Raw genomic sequence first — 27935 nt, forward strand, 5'->3', positions numbered from 1 at the left:
ACACCACCATTGTCCTCACTCAGGCAGGACCCAGGTGGAAGGAAGGAATCACTTCCTGGAATATTACTTTTTACTAGGGAAGATGGAACCAGAACATAGGAAAATATACACTGGTTCCTGAGGCTTCTATTGAGAAATAAAGGGCTCTACTCTTGCTTCTTTGGCTACAGCAGATCACATGCAGTTAGGTAACCTCAAATGGGTGGAGAAATACATTCCTTCCATGTATCTGTCAGGACAGTGATTTTGTATGTTTATGAACAGCCCCAGTGACGATGTTTTCAAAGACTGAACTACTGGGGGTATGGAAAATAAAAGGGTGGCAGGAATGGAGGTACCACGATGCATATGACTGCAGTCATAGAAAGCTTCATGGCATTTTAAATCAGAGGGGCTGAACCACATGTCTGAAATTACACTGACAAAACGAAGGACATCATGGCCTAGACTAAAAACTACTAGATTAAAAAGGACAAGACATTGACTTTTGTTGCCGCCTGCAGCAACAATCCCACGGGAATTTATCAGAGGTGGACTGGGAATGAACTACTTCTCTTAGAGGAAGAGAGGCTCGCTTGCTTTTAGAGGTGCTACGCTTTCAGAGGTGCTACTTCTTAGAGGTCTGCTGCTTCTTCTTAGAGGTGCGTCCCACGTCCTATCAGAGGTGCTGCTTATCAGAGGTGTTTCCTATAGGTGCGTTCTTAGTCCTCCTCCCAGGTGAAGAGAATGTCTTATATACACAGCCAATCAGCTTAGGATTAAGTAGCACGATAGGAGCACGTGCCACTGTACCAATCAAGAAAGAATGAGGAACACATGTTGACCATGAGCGTTGAAGAGACATCAACCAATCAGGCAAAAGGTCATGAGAGATCACGCCATGTTAACAATAATTATGCGCCACCTCTTGGCCCAAACAGCCACCATCCTAGAGCCACTTAAACATGTCTCTACAGATTTTATCAAAATTCTTTGCAACATCTTCTGAACACATGTACATTGGAATAGCCTCACCCACACTAGGTGAACTAAACCAGTTATCCAGCTTATGTATTAGTAGGTTAATCAGTAATACCAAATGTACACTTTTGCCTTCTCTCTTCTGGTCCAGTAATTTTATAAATCTCTGGGATATTGTGTTCATTATTTTTACTTCATATTATAAATTGTCATATTAAAAAATAGCCCATAATTCTTGGATATACCCACCACCCAGCATCCATACCTTGCCTTCTTTTTGTTAAGACACTCTCTGTGATTGAGGGATTGTGAAACACAGCAGCAATCCTTGGGTTTATGTAATCCACTGCTGAGTGTGGGCTGGGAAATAGTCTTGATGTCAAAATCCCAAAAGCACGGGAATCCAACCCAATGATGACAAAGGCCCTCAAGAAGACTTGTCGCTGGCTCTTTGCAGTTCCAAAATCCGTGGATAGTTATCACCGCCTGCAGCAACAACTTGCACGGGTCTTATGGGTGGTGGAGTGGAAACTGAGGCACTTCTATCTTTCTCTTTGGTGCACTGCTTTCTTGCTTGTTTGTTTATAGAGGATAGAGGAAATGAGGTTTACTTGCTTTGAGAGGAGAGAGAAAGACTTTGTTTCTTGCTTGTTCATTGCTTTGAGAGGAGAGAGAGAGAGACCCCGCTTATCAGAGAGAAAGAAATTTTGCTTAAGAGAGAAACTTTGAAAGAAAGACAGGCTTTTTTTAGAGTTTAGAAGGAGAGAGGTCTGCCATGCCTTAAAGTCCTGCATCCTGTGAACTAAGGGTGTGTCTACCTAAGGTCCCCTAGTGATGCGTCTCAGTTCTCCATTCTGCAATCTGCCTTCCGCAGCTGCCCCTACTCGCTGCTGTGTTTTTCCCTCTGGCTGCTTCTAATGGCTACTGTGGCATGTCTTCTTCTCTGGCTACTGCTGCGCCGCATGCCTTTCCCTCTTGTAAGGTTCCATATGCAGTCCGATCCACATCAAAGATGGCCCCTGAGCGGCTTCTTCTTCCCATAAGTCTCGGCTTCCCGCCACCTATTTTCCCGCCGGCGGCAAGCCAGACCAATCAGAAACCCACACGTCACTTTCTCCCTTAACCCGGAAGCGCCAAGAGTATATATGTAAGCCTCATCTTGTAATAAAGCGGACTTCTCCGGTGACTTGCCAACCGTCTCCATCTTTATTGGTGCCGAAACCCGGGACGGAGTTAGCCTTCAACGGCACTCCGTTCCTCTGTTGGCAGGCCACCCTCGTCCTCTTGCTCCGGCGCTAGCTTTCGACACTCAACACCGGCTTTGAAAATTCGTAAGTTTCCCCTTGGAAGAGCACACCTTACCTCAGCTATACGCGGGAGTACTAGCCGTGACCGTCCGGTAGCCTCCCGACGCTGAGTTAAGGGGGGACAACCTCCCACCACGACCTTCATGGTCACAGTGGACCCCTGTGCCCTTCCATCAGAATACAAAAGAGGCCAATAGAAGACACTTTATGAGGAGTGAGGAGCTTAATCTACCCCCAGGGAACCCCAGTCACCTTTCCTTTCCAACTGCCTAAATCCAGTACTGGTAACCTCGTGGCCATCCGGGTTCCTTACCCCTTTGGGAATAGCGATCGAGGTGACGATCTCCATCGCGCTTTCCCTTCCGTTCCATCTCCGGAACCTCTGGATCCTTCTCAAGGCATTGGGGACGCCCTTTACCTTGTAGATTGATCCCCCTCCGGGTCTCTCTCGAGGCATTGGGGACGCCCTTTACCTCGCAGACTGTTCCCTCCTCGCCCGAGGTCTTCCGCTCCCTACACCCTTCTTCCCTCTAACCATGGGGACCTCCCCATCTTCCCCGGTGGCAGACACGCCCCTCCAGTGTCTCCTCAAAAATTTAGGACCTCTTTCCCTTAAGCCTGACATCAAACCCAAATTATTGCCAGCGCCTGAACAAGTGGAAGGAGATCCCTTATATCGAAGCTTTTAGGTTACTATCCCAAAACCCCTCACTTTGCACTACTTGCTCTCCCTCCCAGGCTCTTCTGGCATGTAAGAATGAAGAGTGGGGAAGCCAAGAGGCAGCTCTCTTGGGAGCTTAGCCCAGGTGCTTTGCAATGAAATCAGAGGGGCAGGGGCTGGTCAGAGCTGATGAGAAAAGCCAAGAGGCAGCTCTCTTGGGAGCTTAGCCCAGGTGCTTTGCAATAAAATCAGAGGGGCAGGGGCTGGTCAGAGCTGATGAGAAGGATTGCTTCCCCATTGTCCTCCCCTCCCCCATCCTCCTCTCTTGATTCTTTTGACCCGGCCGATGAGCTTCCCCCTTACACCCACCGCTCCGCCTATTTCCTTCAGCCCGCAGCTCACGCGCTCCCATGGACCCCCTCCGGCCCCTCCCACTTTTATGGCCCCATTAAGGGAGGTAGCTGGAGCTGAAGGTATTGTCTGTGTCCACGTCCCCTTCTCCCTGGCTGATTTATCTCAGATGGAGCGCAAATTGGGCTCCTATTCCTCTGATCCTACCACTTACATAAAAGAATTCCAATGGATTTTACAAGCCTACAGCTTAACTTTTAAAGATATATTTATGCTCCTCGCCAACACCCTCCTGACCGAGGAACGGCGACGAGTTTGGGATGCAGCTCAAACTCATGCGAATGAAACACATTGCACAGACCCTACTTTCCCTCTAGGGCCTGAAGCAGTCCCAGAAATCGATCCACAATGGGACTACAACACAAATCGGGGCATACAAGCCCGGGACCGGTTTGCCTCGTGTCTCATTGTGGGTTTAAAAAAGGCAGCCCGCAAAGTAGTTAATTTTCAGAAGGTCCAGGAAATTATCCAAAAAAAGGATGAAACCCCCACTGAGTTTCTAGAGAGGCTTACTCAGGCCCTCAGGCAATATACCACACTGGACCCGGACACAGATGAGGGCCGTCATATCCTTATGACCAGTTTCCTAGCTCAGTCCTACCCCGACATTAAGGCCAAATTTAAAAAATTGGAACATGGACCGGCAACTCCTCAAAGTGAGATTCTGTCTCTGGCCTTTAAGGTTTTCCATGGATGAGATGACGAAAAAGAACGCCTAAGGCATAAGGCCAGGCAAACTGATTTACTAATGGTTGCTCAAATGATCAGGGGGACTCCTCATCCTGTTCCCCATTCACAGAAATTCCCGATCCCTACAAGGGCCCCTCCTGGAGCTTGCTTTAAATGTGGAAAAGAGGGTCATTGGTCACGCTCCTGTCCTCAGCAGCGGCCCCCCAATAAACCCTGTCCCAAATGTAAACAAACAGGACATTGGGGCTCCGATTGCCCCTGCTCCCAAAGGGGTGAAGGGCCAATCGCTAGAATGCCCCCCTCTTGTCCTCCGATAGTGGGATTGGCTGAAGAGGACTGACGGAGCCCTGGGCCACACCCGACCCTCAATATCACCACTCGCGAGCCTAGGGTAACCCTTGTAGTGGATGGCCGGTCTGTCACCTTTTTATTAGATACAGGAGCAACCTTCTCACTTTTGACAGAGTTCCATGGTGCCACCACTCCTAGTTCCACTCCTATTGTCGGGGTAGGAGGGAAACACATATATCCACTCAGAACTCCCCCACTTCTGTGTCGCCTTAAGAATTCCTCTTCACATTTTATCCACTCCTTTTTAGTCATGCCTCAATGCCCAATTCCCTTGTTGGGACGGGACATTCTTTCCCAATTCAAGGCGTCTATTTCTTTCCCACTTTTCGATGCCTCTACTTCCTTTTTTATGGCCCTATTGCAGGATCCTACCTCCTCACATCCACGTATCTCCCACCCTGTTAACCCCTCAGTTTGGGACACGGACAATCCCTCCATAGCTCAGTGCCCCCCAGTCTCCATCCAATTACGGGACCCTACCAAATTTATTCATCAGCCTCAGTATCCCTTAACCACCTCTACCCTTCTCGGACTTTCTCCCATTATTTCTGACCTTCTTCGCAAAGGATATCTACGTCCCACTCAGTCCCCCTATAACACCCCCATTCTGGGTATAAAAAAACCCAATGGTTCCTACCGTTTGGTACAGGACCTCCGCTCCATAAATGCCGCTGTCATACCCATCCACCCTCTTGTTCCCAATCCCTACACTCTACTCTCTCTCATCCCAGCTTCTTCCACTCACTTCTCAGTTCTGGACTTGAAGGATGCCTTCTTTTCCGTACCTCTAGACCCTTCCTCACAGGACCTTTTTGCCTTCACATGGACTGACCCCCACACACGACACTCCGAACAGCTCACTTGGACGGTTCTTCCTCAGCGTTTTAGGGACAGCCCACATCTATTTGGACAGACCCTCTCCCATGACCTCAAAAATTTCTACCCCACTTGTCCTCTTTCCACACTTTTGCAGTATGTTGATGATCTCCTTCTCTGTAGCCCCTCTTGGGATATCTCTCAATGGGACATGGCTACCTTGCTTAACTTTTTGGCCCAACATGGATACAAAGTGACACCTTCTAAAGCTCAAATCTCAGCCTCCCAAGTCACTTACCTAGGGTTCTTACTCACACCACAACATAAATCCATTACAACTGACAGGAAACAAGCCCTTTCGTCCTGGCCTGTACCTAAAACCAAGGCTGAAATTCTCTCTTTTTTGGGCTTAGCAGGGTATTTCCGTGCTTGGATCCCTAACTTTTCTCTTTTAGCCAAACCCCTTTACGATCTCTCTAAAGGAGACCCAAATGAACCACTCCCCTCCTCCCCTAAAACACCTTTTAATAACCTACGTCTCAAACTCCTATCCGCCCCTGCATTACACTTAGCCCTAATTACTTCCTTTTTAGAAAACCCTTCTATATCCTTCCAATCCTGTTCTCCTCTCAACCCAGCCACTCTTCTTCCTGTTCACCCTACCCCAGAGCCTCCACTTCACAACTGTCTAGAAACATTACAATCCTTAACTCATTCTCCCTCTACCATTGTCGAGGGCCCCTTACCCTATGCGGATCACAATTGGTTCACGGATGGATCCTCATATAGAAGTCCAACAGCCCCCAAAGCTGGTTATGCCATAGTCTCCCTAACAGCCACTATAGAAGCCCAACCTCTCCCTCTGGGTACCACCAATCAGCAAGCTGAACTTATCGCGGCAACCCGAGCATGCATTCTGGCCGAAGGGAAAACCCTAAACTTATACACCGACTCTAAATATGTGTTCCACACACTCCTCTCCCATTCGGCAATATGGAAAGAGAGAGGATTTATGACAACTCGTGGGAACACCATTACAAATTCTGACCTAATTCACAAGCTATTACAAGCGTCCCAACTACCCACGCGGCTCGGAATTATCCACGGTAAAGCCCATAAGAAGGACAACTCTCCTTCTACACAAGGAAACCGATTAGCTGCTGCTGCTGCCAAGAACGCAGCATTTAGCAAGTCATCTGAGACCCCACCCCCCATTCTTCACTTGTCCTCTCCCAGTCCAATCCCGGACAAGAAACTTCTCTTTCAAATGCTGCATGACCTGTTTCACTCCAGTCCTCAAAGCCTGTCTCGTTTCTTACAATCCTTCTTTCCTCTCACAGCCCAAGATAGAGAAATGCTAAAACAACTTTCTCAAACTTGTGTTATATGCCAAAGAACCAACCCTAACACCACTACAGTTCCTTACCCATATCCCTCACATCAAGCCCGCGGTTCCATTCCGGCGGCAGACTGGCAAGTTGATTTCACACACATGCCTCCTGTTCGCCGACACCGGCACCTCCTAGTTTTCCTAGATACCTTTAGTGGTTGGATTGAGGCATTTCCTACTACCAACAAAAGGGCCTCCACTGTCGCCAATCACCTCCTTACCTCCATCATCCCACGCTTTGGGACGCCTACCTCCCTTCAATCGGACAACGGACCGGAATTCACAGCTCAAGTAATCCAATCTCTCTCTCAATCTCTAGCCTTACCCTGGCATCTACACGGCCCATATCATCCCCAGGCCTCAGGTAAGGTTGAAAGAGCAAATCGGTCCATAAAGGAGACTCTCACCAAACTTTCCCTAGAACTCCACTTAGACTGGATTTGCCTCCTCCCTCTGGCACTCTTTAAACTACGCTTACTTCCAAAGAAATCTACCAATTTGTCCCCTTTTGAGGTGATGTATGGAAGATCTCCTGTACCCCCGGAATTGTTCCTACCTCCCTAAACATCCCAAATACCCTCAGCCTCCCTCTCCTTTCTCACCTTAGAGCTGAACTTTGGAAACATCAAGACTGGTTACTTCCCCGTCCTCTTGCAACCTCCCCTCCTCCCTCCTTGAACCCAGAGGATCTTGCCTATTATACTCCACCAATCACACCTGAACCCTTATCTCCTAAATGGCTGGGACCATACCCAGTAATCCTTAGTACCCCCACCGCAGCTAAACTCATCCTACCTTCTAACGAAACCACTCCTTGGATCCATATTTCCAGGTTAAAACCCTGCCGGGCTGACCAAGGAGACTCACCCCCTCCTCCTCTGGATCCTGACCCTATAGATACGGGCAAGCCAAACATCTACACCAGCTCCGTGGATCCCTCTAATCCTTTGAAACTCCGTTTCTCGCGCCTCTCACCCATTCAGGAGGAATGATAACTTCCTACCTTTCTGCTTTTTTCCCCTTCTTTTCCCTGACCCTAGCTGGATTTGGTCCACCTGTCAACAAACTGGAACTCATTAAAACCCTATATGGACAACCCTGTGCAACTTGCAAAGGGGCCTCAACCCCGGGAGCAGTGACCACCACAGGGAAAAATTATGTAGTTGCCTCCCTCTATTAGGTCCTCTTATTGGAGTTCTTTTCATCATTTTCTTCCTCCCCTGTCTCATAAGGTTCGTTAGAGACCAAGTACAAAAAATTTCTAACCAAGCCTTTAACCAGCTTCTCCTCAGGAACTATCAACTGCTACCCAATGGGAACAACACCTGGTGACATCCTGCTATGATGGACTTCCCCCAACTTCTTCCAAGGCTAATATCCTTTCAACGGACCTTGGACACTGATGCATGGCTCCTCCACCTGACTAATGACTACAAATTCCTAGACCAAATTGAGGACTTATGGCTCCAAGGGAGTTTTATGGACTTTACGGGGAACGAAGTAATATATTACTCTGATCTGACATGGCTTATTATGCAATATAATAGCCAACGCTTTGTTCTCCCCTCACAACCAACCCCCCTGCCCCGGGCCCCTTGACAACGCCCCTGATCAGCAGGAAGCAGCCAGATTGAAAATCAACGTCCCATAAACCAAAGAGGGGGGAAAGTAAGGTTCCATATGCAGTCCGATCCACACCAAAGATGGCCCCTGAGCGACTTCTTCTTCCCATAAATCTCGGCTTCCCGCCACCTATTTTCCCGCCGGCGGCAAGCCGGACCAATCAGAAACCCACATGTCACTTTCTCCCTTAACCCGGAAGCCCCAAGAGTATATATGTAAGCCTCATCTTGTAATAAAGCGGACTTCTCCGGTGACTTGCCAACCGTCTCCATCTTTTACCTCTGACTGCTTCTAATGGCTGCTATAGCGTGTTTTTCCCTCTGGCTGCTGCCCTGCGTGTGTCTTCTACTAGCTTTTCTGGTAATGGCTGCTGCTGTTTCTGTCTCGCTCCAACTACGCTTATATCACCTCCAGGACGTGTAGAGCAGGGCCACACCTCTTACGCAAAGATTAGGCGAGATGCTCGAGTAGGCAATTAGTGCTTGAGAACACATGCACATACATTGTGTGCGTGGACAAGAAAATCACCTGAGTGTGCTTATGTCAATTAACCTCCTTGCTGCCAATAGCTGATCAGGCGCCGCCCCCAACAAAGACTATAACCAGCTTAGTACTGGAGGGACACATCTCCAACATGCCAGCTCTCCTGAAAACCCACTACCAGTTTGGGGGCTGTCGCCTGATAAAATGGAAAGGTGCAATTGGAGAAGCCTGTACCACGTAGTGAGAGGGAATCATGACAAACTCCCCAATATTTGTTGTTTCTGAAGTGTTTTCCGACCAGCCCCCATATTGCTGACAACTGGCAAAGGTGAACTAGGGATTCTGAAACTGAACGTTCCTCCTGTTGTTCTTCTCCCTGGAGAAGCTAGGGTGGCAAGAGCACCAGAACACCAACTGATGGGGTCAGCAGCACGCTGTACGGTCACCAACCCACATCACGATCACCGAAAACGGGATCACAAGTGCTGGACTAGGACGAGTGTGCCAAGCAGGGGGAAGTTTATTTAACCTTCGGCCTCGCGAGATCATGGAGACACTCTAACGGGTAAGTTTGGTTTAGAATTCTAATCCAACATAAAGAAGGCTTGGCTTTTCCTTTTCCTTCCTTCTCTCTCGACCCCCCCGCAGGGCTGTCAGCTCAGCCATGCGGTCCGCTCCGATCCCTTTTCCTTATTCCGCCTCTCCTCCCGGCAGGGTCTGGCTTCCTTCCTCGCGCCACTTGCTCCCGGCCTTCAGCCCGGGTGCGCCACGTGATGTTGGCGCCTCTGGGACTTGGGAACCGCTCCAGCCCGGGGGAGAAGCCCCGCCTCCTGCGGCATCCGCTCTCCCCATTGGCTCGCTACTTCTCCGCCTTTCCGGAACGGAAACCACGCCCCGCCCACAAAGGGAAAGGAGGTGGCACTTCTAGGACGCTAGTTTTCACTTCACTTCCCGAGGCCGGAATCCTTGTACCGCCGTTGCCTCTTCAGGCCCTCTTCTGCCCTCAAAATCGTGTTCCTGCCCTTCCCACGCAGCCAGAATCGTTCTGCAGTGTTCATCTGCTGGTCGGCTTGCTCTTTTTTCCTCACGGAGGGAAGCGTTTTCATCTGTACGGACACCTCTCTTGGAAGATGGCCGCGCCCGCTGTGCCGTTTCCAGCGACCTCCTTGTGCAGGGTCTGATGTTCCTGAGCTGGCCGTAGCTTACCACGTGTTTACCTAATGTGAACTCGAGCCTCTGAAAGCCAAAGCAATCCGGGAGGGGGACGAGATTGAAAGTGCCAAGAAATGGGGTGGCTTCAACAGATCAGAGCCTTGCTCACTAACGGGCAAAACGGCCGCGTTGCCCCCTGTAAGTCTAATACTGCAAGATGGATGCCCCCGCCATCCGCGGCTGTGTGGGCGCCGACATATTCCCTCCCCTACGTACAAGCCGGAAGTCTTGGTGTCCGCGCTGGCAAAACATTCTCAAACTCTCCCTTGTAGGCCGCCGTAGGCCGAGCTCGGAGGCTGGCAGGGTCCTGGACTGGGAAAATTGGCGGAAGTGCAACCTCGCGAAGGTCCGCTGGGTTCCGGGGAGACTCAGGTGAGTGCGGGTTCTTTTGTAGAACAGGTCCCGGGGCGCATCGTCCCGTAGGTGTCGCTTAGGCGGCGCCGTTAGCAGGGGCAGCCCTGGGAGCCTTTGGGCCGGTCCTGAGGGAGCCTGGCTGTTAGCGAGTAGGCCTGTCCCGGCTTGGTGTCTGCGGCTCGCCGTGGGGCGGGGTGACAGAACTGGAGCCGCGAGAGGTGAGTCTAACCGGGTATGACCGAGGGGGAGGGCTCGGGAGGCCCCGGGCCCGTGCTCTGTCGGGGTGCGGAGCCGCGCCCCCCCAGGCCCGAGCCTCAGCGCAGGGCTGCGGGCCCTCAGCTTCGCGCGTTTCGCATCCCCCGGTCCCGGTGAGCGGGAGAGCGATGGGGGAGATCGGGGGAGTCGCCCAGCCCAAGTGCGCCCCCAGGGATGGCGTCGGTGACACTGTTACGTGTTTCACATTCAGGCTTCATTTTTCTATGCTCGGCGTTTACAATTGAGACAAATGCTCGAGTATTGGTATTGGTGATTTTTTTTTTTTTTCTTTTTGATACCGGGGGTTGAACCCAGGGCCGCTTAACCATTGAGCAAACATCCCCAGCCCTTTTTAGTTTTTATTTCGAGACAGAGTCTCCCTAAGTTGCTCAGGGCCTCGCTAAATTGCCTTGAACTTGCAATCCTCCTGCCTCAGCCTCCTGAGCTTCTGGGATTACAGGGGCATGTGCCACACCGCACCGGGTGGTATCATTTTACTTATTTGATTTCATATCATGGACGTTAATATACTCAGCATGAACTTTTGCTTTTAAAGTAGTTTTTATAACTTTTTGTTTTAAACATTAATTTTTAAAGAGTTGAGTGATAGAGCCAGGCATGGTGATACACACGTATGGTCCCAGCTGCTCAGTTGGCTGAAGTGGGAGTAGTGCTTCAACCCATCACTTTGAGACAACCTGGTGAGACACTCTCAAAAACAGAAGAGAGTTCTGTGATGGTACACCAAGAGGCAAACCTGTGCCGTGGTGACCAGATTCAGTAAGTGTATGCGTACACTTAGGTAGATTATTAATATTTTAAAAGTTATCATTTTCAAGGTTAGGTAATGAGACTGATGTCATGGCACGTGCCTGTAATCCCAGCTACTCCCAACTATAGGGGGCGCTGAGGTAAAAGGATCACAAGTTCAAGGCCAACCTGGGCAACTTAGTGAGGTCCTGTCTCAAAATTGAAAAAATAAATAAATAAAAAGGGCTGGGGTAGAACACTTACCAGTGGTAGAACACTTCTCTAGCGTGTGGGAGGCTGTGGGTTTAACCCCTAGTAACACATGAAAAAAAAAAAAAAAACAAAAAAACAAAAACAGGTTATGAGGGCTGGGGATGTAGCTCAGTTGGTAGAGTGCTTGCCTTGCAAGCACAAGGCCCTGGGTTCAATCCCCAGCATAGAAGAGTAATTACTAATTACTTATTTTTTACTAATTGCTTATTTTTTTAAGCAAAAAAAAAAAAAATAGTTTTTTGCTTGTGGTTACCTTACTGAGCTCTTAATTAGTACAAGCTTTGCCAACCTCTAACACAAAAAAATTTCGAACATAACAAGGTTTGAAGAATTTCATAGTTGAATGCCTGTGTGCCTACCATCTAGATTTTATTGTTTTCTTGCTTCTTTTATCATGTGTCTATCTGTGTATCACCCTTTCTCCTCATTAACACTAAGTATTGGGGTTTTTTGGGGGACACTTCAAACTAAGTTGCAGACGTTCATAATTTTCCCCATAAATCATTACTAGTTCTACTGGTAGCTTTTTCTAACAACAACTTTACTATTCACATACTATAATTCACCCATTTAAATTGTGAAATTGAGGGGCTGGGGTTGTGGCTCAGTGGTAGAGCCCTTGCCTAGCATGTATGAGGCACTGAGTTCGATTCTCAGCACCACATACAAATAAATGAATGAAATAAAGGCCTATCAACATCTAAAAATTAAAAAATAAAATGTGAAATTGAATTATGTTTCCAATGTGGAACCATCACCAAAGTCTAATTTAGAATTTTTTTTTTTTTTTTTTTTTTTTTTTTTTGCAATACTGGTGATTTACCCAGGTCCTTGTGCATACTATGTAAGCATTCTACTACTACACTACATTTTCAGACCCAATTTTAGAACATTTTTATCACTTCCAAAACAAACCTCAAAACTTTTTGCTACAACTCTCTATTCCTCCTTCCCCACCCCACCTTTAAGCACCTACTAATATACTTTTTGTCTCTATGTATTTGCCTATTCCGAACATTTCATATAAATGCAGGTGTAAAATATGTGGTCTTTTGTGACTGGCTTTTTAAAGAAATCATACTATTCTTAAGGTTCATCCATGATGTAGCATACTGTCTGTACTTTATATGTTCTTATACCTGAATAATATTTTCTCATATAGATATAGTCCATCAGATTTAATCCTTCACCAACTGGTAGATATTTGTATTGTCTCCTCTTTTCTGTTATAAGTGATGCTTTTGTAAACATTTTTTGTAAACATTTGTGTGAACATGTCTCTATTTCCCTTGTATGTAATCCTAGGAATAGAGTTGATAGTTTGAGTACAGTTTAAGTATTTGAGAAACTAGTAGGCAGTTTTCAAAAATGACTGCCCCATTTAATATTTCCACCAGCAGTGTATGAGAGTTCCTGTTCCTTCATACTCATCAATAGTTTGTTTTCAGTTTATAATTAGGGTCATTCTAGTGGTGTGAAGTGGTATCTCTTGACTTTCTTTGAAAGACATTATGCTGTTGAGCAACCTTTCACATGCTTATTCTAGACATTTTCCATTACATATATGCTCCTAGAGTTTTTAAATTTGTTTTGTTTGTAAGCTGGGATCAAACCCAGAACCTTATGTATGCTAAACAGGTGCTCTTCTACTGAGCTCCATCCCCAGCCCTAGGTTGTTAGTATTTTTAACAGCTGCATAGTGTTTCATTGGGTGTATAGCTTTACTCATTCAATTATTTCTCTGTTACTAGACCTAAATAATTTTTATGTGTGTGGTACTGGGGATTGAACCCAGTGGTGTTCTATTGAGCTACACTTCCAGCCCTTTTTGTTTATTTATATGTTTTTATGCTTGAAATAGGTAGGATCTTGCTTGGTTGCTGAGGCTGTCCTTGAACTTGCAGTCCTCCTACCTCAGCCTCCTGAGTAGCTGGGATTACAGGCGTGTGTAACCGGCTGACCTAAATAATTTTACAACATTTTACAACAATAATTTTTCATGTGCATATGCCAGTATTTCCTTTGCAAAACTTCTTTAAGTGAATCTGTTTAATCAATACAGATTGTTAAACTGTTCCCAAAATTATTTCATTCTTTAGTATTAACAAATGTGTATTTTGGAATTCTGTCATTTTTTAGATATAAACTCTGTAGTCTTCCATCTGACTGAAAACTTACATTGATATATGTTCAATTGAATCTGTGAAACTCTGACTTGTGTAGTCATATTGAGCAGTGTCCTATAATTTGCTTCCTTTTCCTCTAATATTGATTATTATTAGTTGATTCTTTATATAATTAGGTAATATTTCCAGAATAGCTCTAGATAATAATGGTGATGCTGCTTATCCTTCCCTTGCTCTTGACTTTAGAGAAAGTACTTATATCATACATATGGGCATATGTAGGATATGTTTGAATTTTTTTTTTTTTTTTTGTTGAGGCAAAATTCACCAAGTGTATATTGTGTTTATAAAGTGTTTATATTCTGTTTTTCCTTGATTTTTTTAAAGTTTCCGTGGAGGAATGGGTCTACTCTGGCATTTTTACTCAGTGGTATTTTCCTCTGTGATATGTGATATACATGATTTTTTTTTTTTTTTTTTTTTTTTTTGTGGGTGCCGTTAAAAAAAAAAAAAAAAAAAAACCTACATGTGCACCTTCAGTGATTCCTCTAGTCCATGCTCTCCTCCCTCCCCAGAGGTGATTGCTCTCTTGAACTTTTCTTACATCATGCATGCTTTACTAAATGTGGGCATGTCTGTGTCTGCAAATGAGTTTTGTTTTATATATTTAAAATTTTTTAAAAATATTTTATTTGCTCTAATTAGTTGTACATGACAGTAGAATGCATTTATACATTTTGATAAATAATACATAAATGGAGTGTAATTTCTCATTTTTCTGATTGTACATATTGCAGGATCACATCAGTCCTGCAGTCACACGTGTACCTGAGGTAATAATGTCTATTTCACTCTACTTTCCTTCCTACCCCCATACCCCTTCTCCCTCCTCCGCTCCCCCTACCTAATCTAACGTAACTCTATTCCTCTCTAGCACCACCACCCCTTATTGTGAATTAGCATCCATAAAGTTTTTCTGTTGATTTCTTTTGTTGTTTTGTTTTCTTCACATAGTGATGATTATGACCTATTTAGGAATGTTGTTCTAGAGTTTGTGGACGTTTTCTGTGTGGCTCCCTATGTGTATATATGTATCTCTACTTTCAGGAACAGTACTCCCCCTTTCAATGGAATGATCCAGTGTCTAGAGATAACAAAGTGACTATATTCCACAGAAAGGCTTTAAAGGTTAAAAATGAAGTGGAAACTTCTAGTGTTTTTGGATGCAGGCTGTGGAGATATGAGAAAGGAAGCTTTACCGTTTAAAGTACACATCGGGATGCCTCTGAAGCGTTGCCCCCACTACTTCCTACTCAAGAGCCTGACATCATGTGGGCTCTGCACATTTCCATTGGTGTTCCAAGAAGACAAGTCTGAAAGTTCTGCTGCCTCATTGATGGGCTTCTGGGATTAAAGAGGGAGGGGAGAATATGCAGTCATGGGTTGGAGGATGAGTAAGTTCAGGCCCTGTGGGTTTGGAGGATCCAGGAAAGCTCCAGGGAACTTGTCATCATGCTTCTAGCCAGTGGGGTAGAAGGAGAACTCAAGGTGACTCCTCGAGTTGATGCTGTCCCCATGTGAGCTTCTCACTGGAGCTCTGGAATTTGGCCTTAAAGCCTCTAGGCTGCTGATTCCCTATGACTGCCAGGACAGGTGTGTGACATGAATTTTTCCACTTGTTTTTGTGGAAGAAGGTATTGCATGTGTTAAGGGAGTTGATTCTAGAAGTTGAAATTATATCTGACTGAGTGGCCGTTCACCATGTGACCTTGTGCAGTGTAAACTCCCTGAAGGTAGTTGCAAAGAGAGAAAAGGCTAAAGAGGTGCGCGGCCAAGGGAATGCAGTGGCAACTGAAGTCTTAGAGATGGGCAGCTGAGTTCAGATTCTAGCTTTACCACATGGTGTGTTTTTAGGAAAGGTAGTCAATCCCTAAGCCTTTGGTTAATATTGGAATTGGCAATAATTTGTAGTTTAAGGTGTAATAAAGTGGTTGGCAATAAGAAAATGAAGATCACGCCTGTGTTTTACTTAGTACGTTTGTCTTTAACAGTATGCATATGCACAAGATGTACATGAACTTTCACACAGGTACGTGAGTGCACATGTTTTTAAGGCAGTAAATCTCTAGATTTTCACCTTCTATATGTCCTCTTTATAAACACAGACTTGAGAAGTCTCTTGGTGTTTTGATAGTTTGCTTTTCCTACATCTTCATTCAGTCATCCCTCTTCCATTTCATAGAAGAGAGACATATTCCCATACATTTAAAATAGTGGTGTTGCCCTCAGGTATTGACTCCCAAGTTCTGGGGCCCCAGATAAAGGTTAGAAGTGAGTTCAAAATAAGTATTTGCAATAGTGCCAGCCTCTGTTCTCAGAGGGGATGTATGCTCAAAATGTATTTACTCTTCAGCACACAGGTAGCTCCTGGAGCAAGATATATCAGGTGAAGCGAAGAGGTTCCTGCACCTGGTATCGCCATTTGTGGAGACGCCATTGACTGGAGACTAAGATTTCTAACCAGAAATTTAGAGCAGTTCAAGAAGGAACTAAAGGCACGGCCCCCCAAGTTACTGGCCATCTCCCAATAACAGAAGAATATGATCAAGGCCCAGGTGACTTTGGGTTTGCTTTAATTTTCTCTTCATTGCATGATTGATATCTGGAGGACTTCAAACCTAATTTCAGCATCAAGGGAAAGTGGGATCATTTGTGGTTTATAGCTGTGGTATGTAAAAAAGATATTTGGTTTTTGTCCCCAGGTCCTGGCACAGCTCTGAAAAGCCTTGGAATTTTCTGAGTGGGATAGGATGATAGAAGCCTCTTTTGTTCTAGTATACTGTGACTTTTAGTGGATCCTGGATAGCTTCAGGATGGAGACTGGTCACCAGAAGGACCAAACCTTGTTTAAAAGCTTGGAACTTTGAGCCTTACTGCATTCTCCAGGGAGAGGAATGGGGCTGGAGATTGAGTCCACTCCCCCATGGCCGGTGATATAATTAACCACACTTATGTAATTCAGCCTGCGTAAAAACCTCTGAATGACAGGGTTTAAGAGTCTGGGTTGTGAACACATAGTGGAGTACCCAGGGAGGACACAGATGTTCCCAGTCCCCACATCCCATGCCTTACTTACCCTGGGCATCCCTCCCATCTGGCTACTCCTTGGTTTTACCCTTTATAATAAACTGATAGTAGTGAGTAAATTGCTTTCCTCAGTTCTGAGTTGTAGAGCATCATTGAATCTCAGTATGGGTTGTGGGAACCCCCAGGTTTATAACCAGGTCACATAGAAGTGTGACTAACTGTATAACCTGGGGACTCCTTGCTTACAGCGGGTATCTGAAATGGGGTTAGTCTTGTGGGACTCAGCCCTTAACTGATGGGGTCTTCACCAACTCAAGAAATTGGTGTCAGAATTGAGCTGAATTGTTGGACACCTAACAGTTCTGATACTGTGTCAGAAGTGTTCCGAATAAAAACAGTAAATAGAATTCATAGTGAATGACTAATACTGAAGCATAATTAGTTACTGGAGCATCCTGTTACTTATTTTAGCTGCTCCTTCTGTCCAGTGTCTGACAATCATCACAACCAGAGAATCACGATGGTCATGTGCACTGACTCAGAAGAAAGCAGATCAGTTTGTGAGAGGTGTCACTACATCATAGCACTTAGACCTTCCAGAAGTAATGTGATTGATGTAATATATATATATATATATATATATATATATTTTTTTTTTTTTTCCCTGATGGTGCTGGGGACCAAATCCAGGGCCTTGGGCTTGCTGTGCGCATGCTCTACCACTGAGCCACACCTCTGCATGATAGATGATATCTTTAACTGCAGCTTTCTTATAAATGCCAAGCACAGTTCTCCAAAGTCTCCTTTGGGAAGAGGCCCAGAGAAGTCAGGACATAGTTGTTCATGGGGCTATAGCAAGGTCACCCTTGGACCCAGCCTTAATGGGTGTTAGGGTCAGTCTAGGAATAAAATGTAAATGAACTAGGAAAATGGAAAATTTGTGTGACTTCCTTTAGGTCCTGTGTGAACAGGGGGCTAAACTGATGTTTGAGTGCAACTTTGACAGGGAGTTGAAGGTATTGTTATATGTTAAAAGCTTGAGTTGATGAGATCCAGAGGGATTGCTTTAAAACTTCCCCCTAGCCAGACAGTACACACTTCTTTTCATTTAAAGCTAGTCCTTACCTACTGACTCCTTTATTACCTTTTAAAAAAAATTATACAGTTGTGCATTAGTATACCAAAAGGCTAAAAAAATAATCTCCAGTGATTACAGTATACATAGTTAAAGGAAAAAAAACAATTCCCCTTCATACGTTTTTTCCTAATCCCCTGGTGCAGTTTTAACCAGTGGGTATTGGTGTGTACTTCATGTACCTGTGTGTGTCTCTCTTTGTGCGTGCGCGCACGTGTGTATAATGTATATTTAAGTCCTCAGATCTCTGGATAGTACATTTTCATTACTCTGTTTTCTCTTTCCTAACGAAATTGGTAAATGCGAGACCTCACCTGTCCTCCATATTTAGTAATCTTTTATATATTTCATCATTTTGTTCTTACACTGCATTCCAAAGTAGTTTCTTCAGATCTGCCTTTCAGTGCACTAATTATCTCTTTAATGTATGCTGTTAACACATCTGATAACAAAAGTTTTTAAAAAGTGTGTATGTGGCCTGTTATCCCAGGCAGGGGTGGGTGTGTGTTTTTTATTTGGATGTGTTTTGGAAAGATTCTTTTATTCCTAACACAAAATATATTTATTTAATGTGTCGTTTCTTAAAATGTCTGAAGTTTCTTTGTGGTCGATTCTGATATTCAGTATGAAGATCCATGGTGAATGTAGGAATCTGCTTTGTTCATCCTAATATCACTAGAATATATCTAGTGCCTGTCAGACACTTACTCAAACAAGGAAAATTAGCAAGAAGATTCAATGATTAGTTATTACAGAAACTTCTCCTTTGCCTCTATTACTGTGTGTGTATGTGTGTGTGTGTGTGTGTGTGTGTGTGTTTGGTCCTGGGGATAGAACCCAGGACCTCTGAGCTGCATCTCCAGCCCTTTTTATTTTATTTTGAAGTGGGTCTTCCTAAGTTGCTCATGCTGCTTGAGCCTCCCCAGTAGCTGGGTAACAAGCCTGTGTCCCTTGGCCCTGCACAGTATGTTTTTAAAAAAATCACAACACCTGGGTATATAGGTACAGGTTATGTGGTGAAGATGAGCACAAGAGCATCCTTCACATTCCTTCCATATGAGTGAAAGAGAAAGACTGCATATTAAGTAGGATTTTTTTATTTCAGGAATCGCTGACACTGGAAGATGTGGCTGTGGTCTTCACCCGGGAGGAGTGGCAGCTTCTGGGCCCTGCTCAGAAGGACCTGTACCAGGACGTGATGTTGGAGAACTACAGCAACCTGGTGTCAGTGGGTGAGGACGGCTGCCGTGTGCAGCTCAGAGGGTGCTGTTCTGTGTCTTCCCTTTCTCAGCGTCCGAAAGCCTTCTAGGGCCTGTGGTGTCTCAAGGGTGGTCTCAGTCCCTCTCTGGCCCCAGATAAGAGGGTGCATTGTTCTGCCTTCTGAGAGCAAAGCCTTTGCTTTGCAGATATAAACTACATCCTTCCTAAAATAGACCTTTGTCCCCTGTTGACAGATCACAGCCCAATTGGATGAGCCTAAGACTCTGTCATTTCCCATGAACAGGGTGTCAAGCCAACAAGCCAGGTGCCCTCTCCAAGTTGCTAGGAGGAGAACCATGGACAGTGGAAGATGAGATCCACAGTCACATTTGTTCAGGTGAGTGAGTGAAACCTGCAAGGAGGGTGGACCGGGGTGTCCCAGTCTAACTGTCAGAGGTGTCACAGATGTGAGTGCCTGAGGATGCGTGAACAGTCTCCACTAACCCTTCTCCCCACACAGGACAATTTTCTTTTAAGATATTTAGAGCCTGCTCCTCTTTATCTTTTCTTGAATTTAATCACTTTAGGTCTTGGTTTTTCTTTCTAGGTTTCTTTTAAGGATTCTCAGTTCTTGCCATTCTTGCCCCACCAGCATACCACTACCTGTTTCTTCTTTTTCTGTTACTTTGGAATTCTACCTTCCACGCCTTTCTCCAAGGAGAGATCTTTGGTTTCTATGCTGTCCTCATATTATCCCTTTTGACTCTGTGGATGATGTTGCTTTTCCTTCCTAGCATCCACCCCGTCTGGGTTTCTGTGTCCTGGGTAGTCTGGTCTGTCCCTGTGCACTTCTTTGCCTCCTGAGCTTTTCTTTGCCCATTCTGAGATCCTGCAAAGGTTTAGTTTCCCAAATTTTGCTTTGTTCTTGAGCCTATAAAAATTTCCATCATTCCATTGTCCTAAACTCTTATTCTCTGTGGAGACTCTCAGGTCAATGTGTCCCTTCATGTTCTTCTAAGTGCTAAGTGTTTACCCATTTCCACTGCACTGCTTGAGTCAGTGCTGGCCACTGTGGAGCATCCTTGAAACTCTCCTACTTATTCAGCTCCCTTCTTTAATTTCCTCTTCCTGTTTCCCCCCCCCCCGCCCAACCCAAACATGAGCATTGAGCCTTATGCCTGCTTTGCTTTAATTTCCTTGTGCAGTTGTTATTTCTGATCATTGTTTTAGTTTCTCTTTAAGTTTTAATATCTCTTTAAGATATTACTGGGATTTTTCCCTTAAAGCCTTCCTTTTCTTACCATTATCTGATGGAATTAAATCCTAGTTAATCATAGTGGTCATTCACATGAGATGGAAATTTCTCTTCTGTCAAGTGATGTTCTGGATAAATCTCCATTATATGGTATCATCTTGCTTATAAAACTTATTTTCTTCTTTCTTTCCTGAACTCAAGGTCATCTACACTTAAAGTAGTCTACCCAAAGTGTTCTCTCTATATAAATCTTTGTTTCACTGCTTTAAGTATTTTTTTTTTCTTTTTTTTTTATTGGATACCAGGGATTGAACTCAGGGGCATTTGACCACTGAACCACATCCCCAGCTCTATTTTGTATTTTAATTAGAGACAGGGTCTCACTGAGTTGCTTAGAGCCTCACTAAATTGCTGAGACAGGCTTTGAACTTGCAGTCCTCCTGCCTCAGCCTCCCGAGCCACTGGGATTATGACTGTGCAAGACATGCCTGGCTTCATTGTTTTAAATACTTTTTGATTGTCTTAAGTAGTTTTTGATAGCCTGACAGCTGTGAACAGCAATAGCAACAAGGATTTTTCTTGGGATTAGATTCTAAAAGGAGGCAGAAAGTTAGTAAAAAAAAATAAATACCTCGTTATGAAAAGTGCCGGGAAAACAAGCAAAACAGCATAATGGAATAGTGTGTGAGGGGCTGGAGCTGCTCCTTAGGATGGGAAAGGCTCTTTTGTAAGGTGTGTCTGCGCAGCACTATTAGGCCCATGAGTGGATCCCTGGGTGAATTACCTTTCACATAGACAAGGTAGCAAATTCAGAGGCCCAGGCAGGTGTATGTTTGAGAAATTAGTTCTGCTTTGCATTTTGTAATTAGATGTGCTTGTTTATGTTCATGAAATACTCTCTCTGGATGTCCCAAGTCAGGAGACATAGGACTAGAGAGAGAAATATGGCCTGGGTAAGGTCTTTTGTAAAGGGAATACAGATTAAGAAGTTGGGACAACTCAGGAAGATGAGTTTTTATTAAATTGATGGTTTCCTGTTATGTATGCCAAGACCTTGGTCCTTTCTGTTTATTTTCATGGTACTTGAGATTGAACTCATGGCCTCATGCATGCTAGTCCCCTGAGCTACATCTACAGACCTTTTTATTTTATTTTGAGATTGTATCTTGCTGAGTTGCCCAGGCTGGCCTCAAACTTGTAATGCTCTTGACTCATCCTCCCATTGAGTCTATTTGCTAGGTTTGGGGTGATTAACCCGGACTTGTCCATACATGGTGCTGTAAGCTGGCCCTCTTGAGGCTAGTTCATAAATTATAGCCCTAATAACGTGCTAGAAGAGATGGAATTTACTGAGAAACAGAACAGTGTTTTCCAGGAGTAAGATTTTAATAGGGGATAGCTCTAAGTGTAATAAATGTACAGAAGTTCAGTTGTTGAACTGGAGGCATCTTCTGCTGCAGTACAGGACTGTGTGAAGTTAACTGTCAAAATAAGCAATAAAGATAGGGAATACTTTAGAAATTTAGGGAAGACAGCTTCTGGTAACCCGGAATGGGGAATGAGAGCACAACATTATGTAGAGGTATAGATTTGTTACGTAGGTGGATCGTGGTGATCATTTTACACCATGTACATGTGTCCAAACATCAAATTCTATACATTAAATGTACACAGTCTTTATCTGTCATTGGCATTGTACTGAAAGTAAAAGATTGAAGAGCTCCACCCCAGTCCTGTAGTCTTCCTTTTAAGTGGGCGGTAGGAGTATCACAATAAAGTACATCCAGTATTTCCTAGGAAAACAGAAGCAAAACTGGCGGAAGCCTTGGTCTGGGGTCACAGTTGTGGTCCTCCAGGACCCCTCAAACTAAGCCACTTACCTAGAAGTCTGAAAGACAGTGCTCAGAGTGCCATGCAGTGATCTGGGCTGGACATGGTGACAACTTGAGAGACTAGGCAGGAGATTGCAGGTTCAAGGTGAGTCTCAGCAACTAGCAAACCCTGTCTTGAAAAAAAAAGACTGGGGATATGACTCAGTGGCGGAGTACTCCTGGGTTCAATCCCCATTAAAACCCAAAAAAGTGAGTTTGGGGATCGTTACATCAGAGACACTGAAAGAGGAGTAGTTTGTACCAGTACAGAGTGTGATCAGAAGTGGCAGCTTTTCCCTGCCTAGTGCAGCAGCGCGTCACCTAAAGATGACATGATGTGAGTTCCGTGGGATAACTGTTTTTTTCTCTTTTTCACCTGATACAGGAGAATGTGTCACAGCCGTCTAAAAAAAAAAAAGGTTGACATGTTTACTGCAGAAGTTTGCTTTTAAATGTAAAATTGATGCTTTGGGAGATTTGGTTTGATGGTAGTCTATGGAGTGAAGTATTAGAACGATAAAATGACCACCAAGAGTCTTACCAGTTTTCTTGAAATTCAACGTTGAGTTTATAACATTCTAACTTAGGTCTAATGATTTTAGTCTATCTCTACTTATTTCCTTTGTCAGTATAGTCAGTGTTTGGAATCCCTCAGTGAGCTTTTCAAAACTCAAACTCTAAATGTTACAGCAATCATAAACTTGTTCCTGTGCCTTCATCTGGTTTTTCCAAACCTGATCTTGCCCAGTCCTCTTTTCTTCATATTTACATACTGGTGATTTCCACATAATTTCCTTCCGTGACCTTTCTTGATTTATATATCCTTCTCAAGATGATTTTCTTTAAAGTGCATACTTCATTACCCCACATTCAGAACCTCAGTGTTATTCCCCTTCTCAGGAAAATGGGTGCTACTCCATTAGGAATGATTCTTAATTCCTATTATTGATCTCCCCATGTTGAAATCATGAGTGAGCCTTGCTTTTCTTTCTGCAAATTGTATCATGATTTCCACCACTTCCCTCTCTATTGCTACCTCAGCCCAACTTCTATGATTTGTTCCTGCTTTCTGTGTTTCATTGTTTCCTTGTTTAATTTTTCCTAACTAGAATGTATGCTCAGAGAATATAAGGAATGTATTACTTTATCAACATCACTAGCACAGTGCTTGGCACAGTCTTTATTTAATGAGGATTTGTGGATATATGAATTTGCCCCTATTGTGAAACAGATACCCCTCTGATTTCTGTGACCTAGTGCTCACAGTGGCTTCATTTTATTTTTTTATTTTAGCATGCCTCGTGGTCACATTTATTCATTTTGAATGATGTAACCTTGCTTATACTCTGACCATTTTTACCTCTTTTTGTTTGAACTGTTGTGTTTTATTCCTATCCAAGTGATAATGAACATATCCACTTGGAGTTTCTTTAACTTAATATAACAATGCTGTCAACAAAGAACCAATCTATACAGAGTAGTTTGTGAAGTGGTTTTATTCTGTTCCATGCTCATAGAATGATTTATTGTTCTCTTCCCTAGAAATCAAGAAAACTGATGATCATCTACAGGTACAGTTGCAAAATCAAAGATGTCAGAAGAAAGTGGAGCAAGGCCATAAATACAGTGCAACCAGGAATGTCATTCATCAGAGAACAAATAACTTTCCTTTAAGACAAAATCATGATGTATTTGACTTACACAGGAAAAGACTGAAATCAAATTTAAGTTTAGTCAACTGTAACAGAAGCTATGAAGTAGAGAGTCCTGTTGAGGTTAATGGAGATGGAAAATTATTCCTCCATGCCAGGCATGAACAATTTCATACTGAAATTAAATTTATCGAATGTGGGAATTCTGTAAATACAAGTTCACATCAGATATCCCAAAAGACAGATAAGCCTCATGTATGCACTGAATGTGGGAAGGCCTTCCTCAAGAAGTCTCGTCTCATTGATCATCAAAGAGTGCATACAGGAGAAAAACCTCACAGATGCAGTGTATGTGGGAAAGCCTTCTCCAGAAAGTCCCGGCTCACTGAACATCAGAAAACTCACAGAGGAGAGAGACGGTATGAATGTGCTGAGTGTGACAAAGCGTTCCGCTGGAAATCACAGTTCATTGCACATCAGAAAATTCACACAGGAGAGAAACCCTATGTGTGCAGTGACTGTGGGAAAGGCTTCATCAAGAGGTCTCGGCTCATTAATCATCAGCGAGTTCATACAGGAGAAAAACCTCATGCATGCAGTCTGTGTGAGAAGGCATTCTCCAGAAAGTCCAGGCTCATTGAACATCAGCGGACTCATACAGGAGAGAAGCCCTATGAATGCACTGAGTGTGACAAGGCATTCCGCTGGAAGTCACAGCTCAATGCACATCTGAAAACCCATACAGGGGAGAAATCCTATATATGCAGCGATTGTGGAAAAGGCTTTATTCAGAAAGGCAATCTCACTGTCCATCAGCGAACTCATACTGGAGAGAAGCCTTACACTTGCAACGAATGTGGAAGAGGCTTCATCCAGAAGGGCAATCTCCTTATACATCGGCGTACTCACACTGGGGAGAAACCCTATGTATGCAATGACTGTGGGAAAGGCTTCAGCCAGAAAACATGCTTGATCTCACATCAGAGGTTCCACACAGGAAAGACTCCCTTTGTGTGTACTGAGTGTGGGAAATCCTGCTCACACAAGTCAGGTCTCATTAACCATCAGAGAATCCACACGGGAGAGAAGCCCTACAGGTGTGGTGACTGTGGGAAAGCTTTCAGAGATAAGTCATGCCTCAATAGACATCGGAGGACTCATACAGGGGAGAGGCCCTATGGGTGCTCTGATTGTGGGAAAGCGTTCTCCCACCTGTCATGCCTTGTATATCATAAGGGAATGCTGCATGCAAGGGAGAAACAGGTTGATTCAGTCAAGCTGGAAAATAGTTTCTCAAAGAGTCACAGCTCATCACATACAGGTGATCCCATGCAGGAGAAGAGTCTTATTAGCATGATGAGTATGCAGATGCCTCCTTTGGCAACTCAGACTTCATTAGGCAACAGTGAGTTCCAAGCAGATAAGAGTACAGCCATTGTGGGACACTCAGATGTCAGGCGTTCACCCTCAGCAGAGACTAGACCTTGCACCAGAGAGAAATCTTACAAATGCAGTGAATGTGGTAGTGCTTTCAGTGATCAGTTACATCACGTTTTATGTCACAAAAAACAGGAGTAAATCATGATACATTAAAGACAGAAAACCCTTGAGAAATATAGCTCATTATATGGCTGACAAGTATATGCAGGGAGAAAAATAGTATGAATGCAGGTTGAATAAATCTATCGGTGATCACAGATCTGTGGGCTCAGCGTTGGTAGAAATATAATGACCATGGAGAAGTCCTTGCCCAAAAGTAAGATCTCTGTAGGTGTCAGAATTCATGCAAGAGAAAAAGAGTTGGGAGATGCTTGAAGGCAGTGAAAGTGGCAGGGCTGCCAGTGGTACATGTTGTATCATACCAGAGGAAAACAGTAATAAAACTGAACACTGAAACATTCAGTGAAAGCATACTTGAAGCAAAGAAACCTGTGAAGATGAGGAATGGAGATTTTTACCTCAAGTCTAATATTTTATGAGAGAAATGCATAAAGGGCATTTTATGACAGTGTACCTTGAATCAAACAGTTAACATGTCAGTGACTTCTTCATTAAAAGGAGGTGATTTGTGTTAGAGTGCACCTTATCTCCCTTTCTGGTTCATGTCTTCTATTTCCACCCCCGATCATTATGATTAGTTCTTACCTTTTTTTGGTTCTAAGAAATTAAGTCTTTCAAAAAGAAATAACATTTAATTTAGAAAGGGAATATAGCCTGTTCCATAGGTTTAAAATTTAAATACCACCCCAAGGGAATGAACCACATGAATAACTAGCCTCACTCTGAACCCTGGAGGTAGTTCTTATCCTAACCCTGTAGTTTGTCTCGTTGATAAACACACCACACACAAAAATGCTTACATTTACTTTTCCTGGTGCTGTTGTAGAAATGAGGTGATAGCAGTGATGAAGGAAACAAAAGCCCTGGCTGTTTTTGTACTGGGGATTGAACCCCAGGATGCTCTGCCACTGAGCCACATCCCTACCCTTTTTCATTTTGAGAGAGGATCTTGCTAAATTCACAAGGCTGACCTTGAATTTATAATCCTGCCTCAGCCTTGGGTCACTGGGATTACAGGCATGTGCCACCATGCCTGTCAGCTAGGTGGTTTTGAATGGGCATTTCTTTTTAGTTGGGTCATGTGCACATAGCATTTTATCTTCCAGTGCATGTGGTCAGGTTGTAAATGCCTAACTAGTTGAAAATGCACAGAGTTGGAGGACAGATGATTAACTCAATTATACTCACATGAAGCATAAATTCCTTTATAGATAATTGTATTTTCCCAGTACATAACAAAATAGAGATTAATTGTAGATTTGGAAGGCGAAGGTGCATGAATGACTTAATTGACTCATCGAAATGTCATGGAAGAAAGGACTAGTGGGGAAATACTAGGGATAAGTACTTGCCCCACAAACTTAAAAAATAAAAATCTTAATTGTGACTTGCATCTGGCATAATATGAAAGAGGCAGACCATAGAATCCACAGAATAAAGGGGCTGGGAGTGTAGCTCAGTTGTAGGACGCATGTTTTGCATGAACAAGGTCCTGAGTCCAATTCCAGTACCTCTCACCAAGTCACAGGATGTGCCCAATTAAAAAAAAAAAAACATCATGGAAACAGGATAGCAGTATGTGAGATGGGTCAAAGTAAGACTATTTGGATATCTTGGAGACGAATCATTTGTCCAGAGGTCTCAATCTTGAGAGTTGCCATGATTTCACAGATCCTGGCTTCTCTGTGACATGGTAAATGAGAAATGTGATTTATATTTGTTCCTTCTTACTCTGGAGAAGGGGACCCTTGACATGTCAAGCATACTCAGTTCATTTTTTATCTAATAAAGACAATATCCAGGTTAGAAAGTCCTTTTTGTAAGGAAGAGGTGGGAATTTGGCATAAAATTGCCTCACAGTAGAATCCCACACTGGGAGCTTTGGTAATCCTTTACAAATATTTGGGGGGCACTCATGTCAGGCACTACTGTAGACACTAGTTTAGCTGGTGAACAAAATGTGCAAAGTAATGGCCTGTAGCTGCATTCAGGACAGGTGCTCAACAGCAAAGAGAAACGCCTCAGCCCACACTTCAGCTGGTCTTCGCTTACTGTCAAGAGTCTGCACTTCCCATGGTGGCACTCTTCAGTCAGGGCCCAGAATGAATGGGCTGCTCAGGCCTCCCTTGAGAACCAGGTGGGGAGTTCCCATCAGAGGCTGGCATCCCTGAGAAAGTGAGACAATGGCAGTGCCAACTTAAATCCCTTTTGCTTCACCATTCACCAGGCCATGGCTAACATGAAGCCTGCCGTGTCCCAAAGGGAAACTGTATTAACTGCTTAATACTTTCCTGTGCTCCATTTCCAACTTCATGTGTGGTAGGATAAATGACCGATTGCATGTGAAGTCTCATCCCTTTCTTCTCCCAAGTAACCACATGCTCTTCGGTTGTGCTTGGCCACTGGTCTTCACCGACTGCCCTACGTTTGACCGCTATATGATTCTCTCCATTCCCTGATGGGATAGGCAAAATGTCAGGGGCTTTGGCCCACTCGGACCACTGCCTCTGTGC

The 27935-nt window shown here is 44.2% G+C and overlaps 1 protein-coding gene and 1 long non-coding RNA gene across 5 annotated transcripts in view; one reads left to right on the forward strand and one right to left on the reverse strand.

Moving 5' to 3' along the window:
• LOC306648805 overlaps positions 1-9441 on the reverse strand; it is a 77076-nt gene extending 67635 nt beyond the window's left edge. The window contains exons 1-2 of the long non-coding RNA XR_013760498.1: positions 8813-9441; positions 1226-1403 (exon numbers count right to left, since the gene is read on the reverse strand). This is a non-coding gene — a long non-coding RNA (uncharacterized lncRNA). The remainder of the gene's footprint in view (positions 1-1225; positions 1404-8812) is intronic.
• A 177-nt stretch (positions 9442-9618) lies between these two features.
• On the forward strand, positions 9619-27498 carry ZNF613 (zinc finger protein 613). Of its 4 annotated transcripts, XM_079119122.1 has the most exons (6): positions 9619-10042; positions 10177-10276; positions 16076-16277; positions 18990-19116; positions 19389-19481; positions 23753-27282. In XM_079119122.1, exons 3-6 carry the CDS (start codon positions 16263-16265, stop codon positions 25438-25440), a joined length of 1923 nt encoding a protein of 640 aa, XP_078975248.1. In that variant the 5' UTR covers positions 9619-10042; positions 10177-10276; positions 16076-16262; the 3' UTR covers positions 25441-27282. The 4 variants fall into 4 exon arrangements, with proteins under 4 accessions (XP_078975248.1, XP_078975247.1, XP_078975250.1 ...); XM_079119121.1 differs by having other exon boundaries at positions 9619-10276; XM_079119123.1 differs by lacking the exons at positions 9619-10042; positions 10177-10276 and adding an exon at positions 10293-10476 and having other exon boundaries at positions 23753-27498.
• The last annotated feature ends 437 nt before the right edge of the window (positions 27499-27935 follow it).

The sequence above is a fragment of the Sciurus vulgaris genome (genome assembly GCF_902686455.1).
Source record: "Sciurus vulgaris genome assembly, chromosome: 17".
NCBI classification, from domain to species: Eukaryota; Metazoa; Chordata; class Mammalia; order Rodentia; family Sciuridae; genus Sciurus; species Sciurus vulgaris.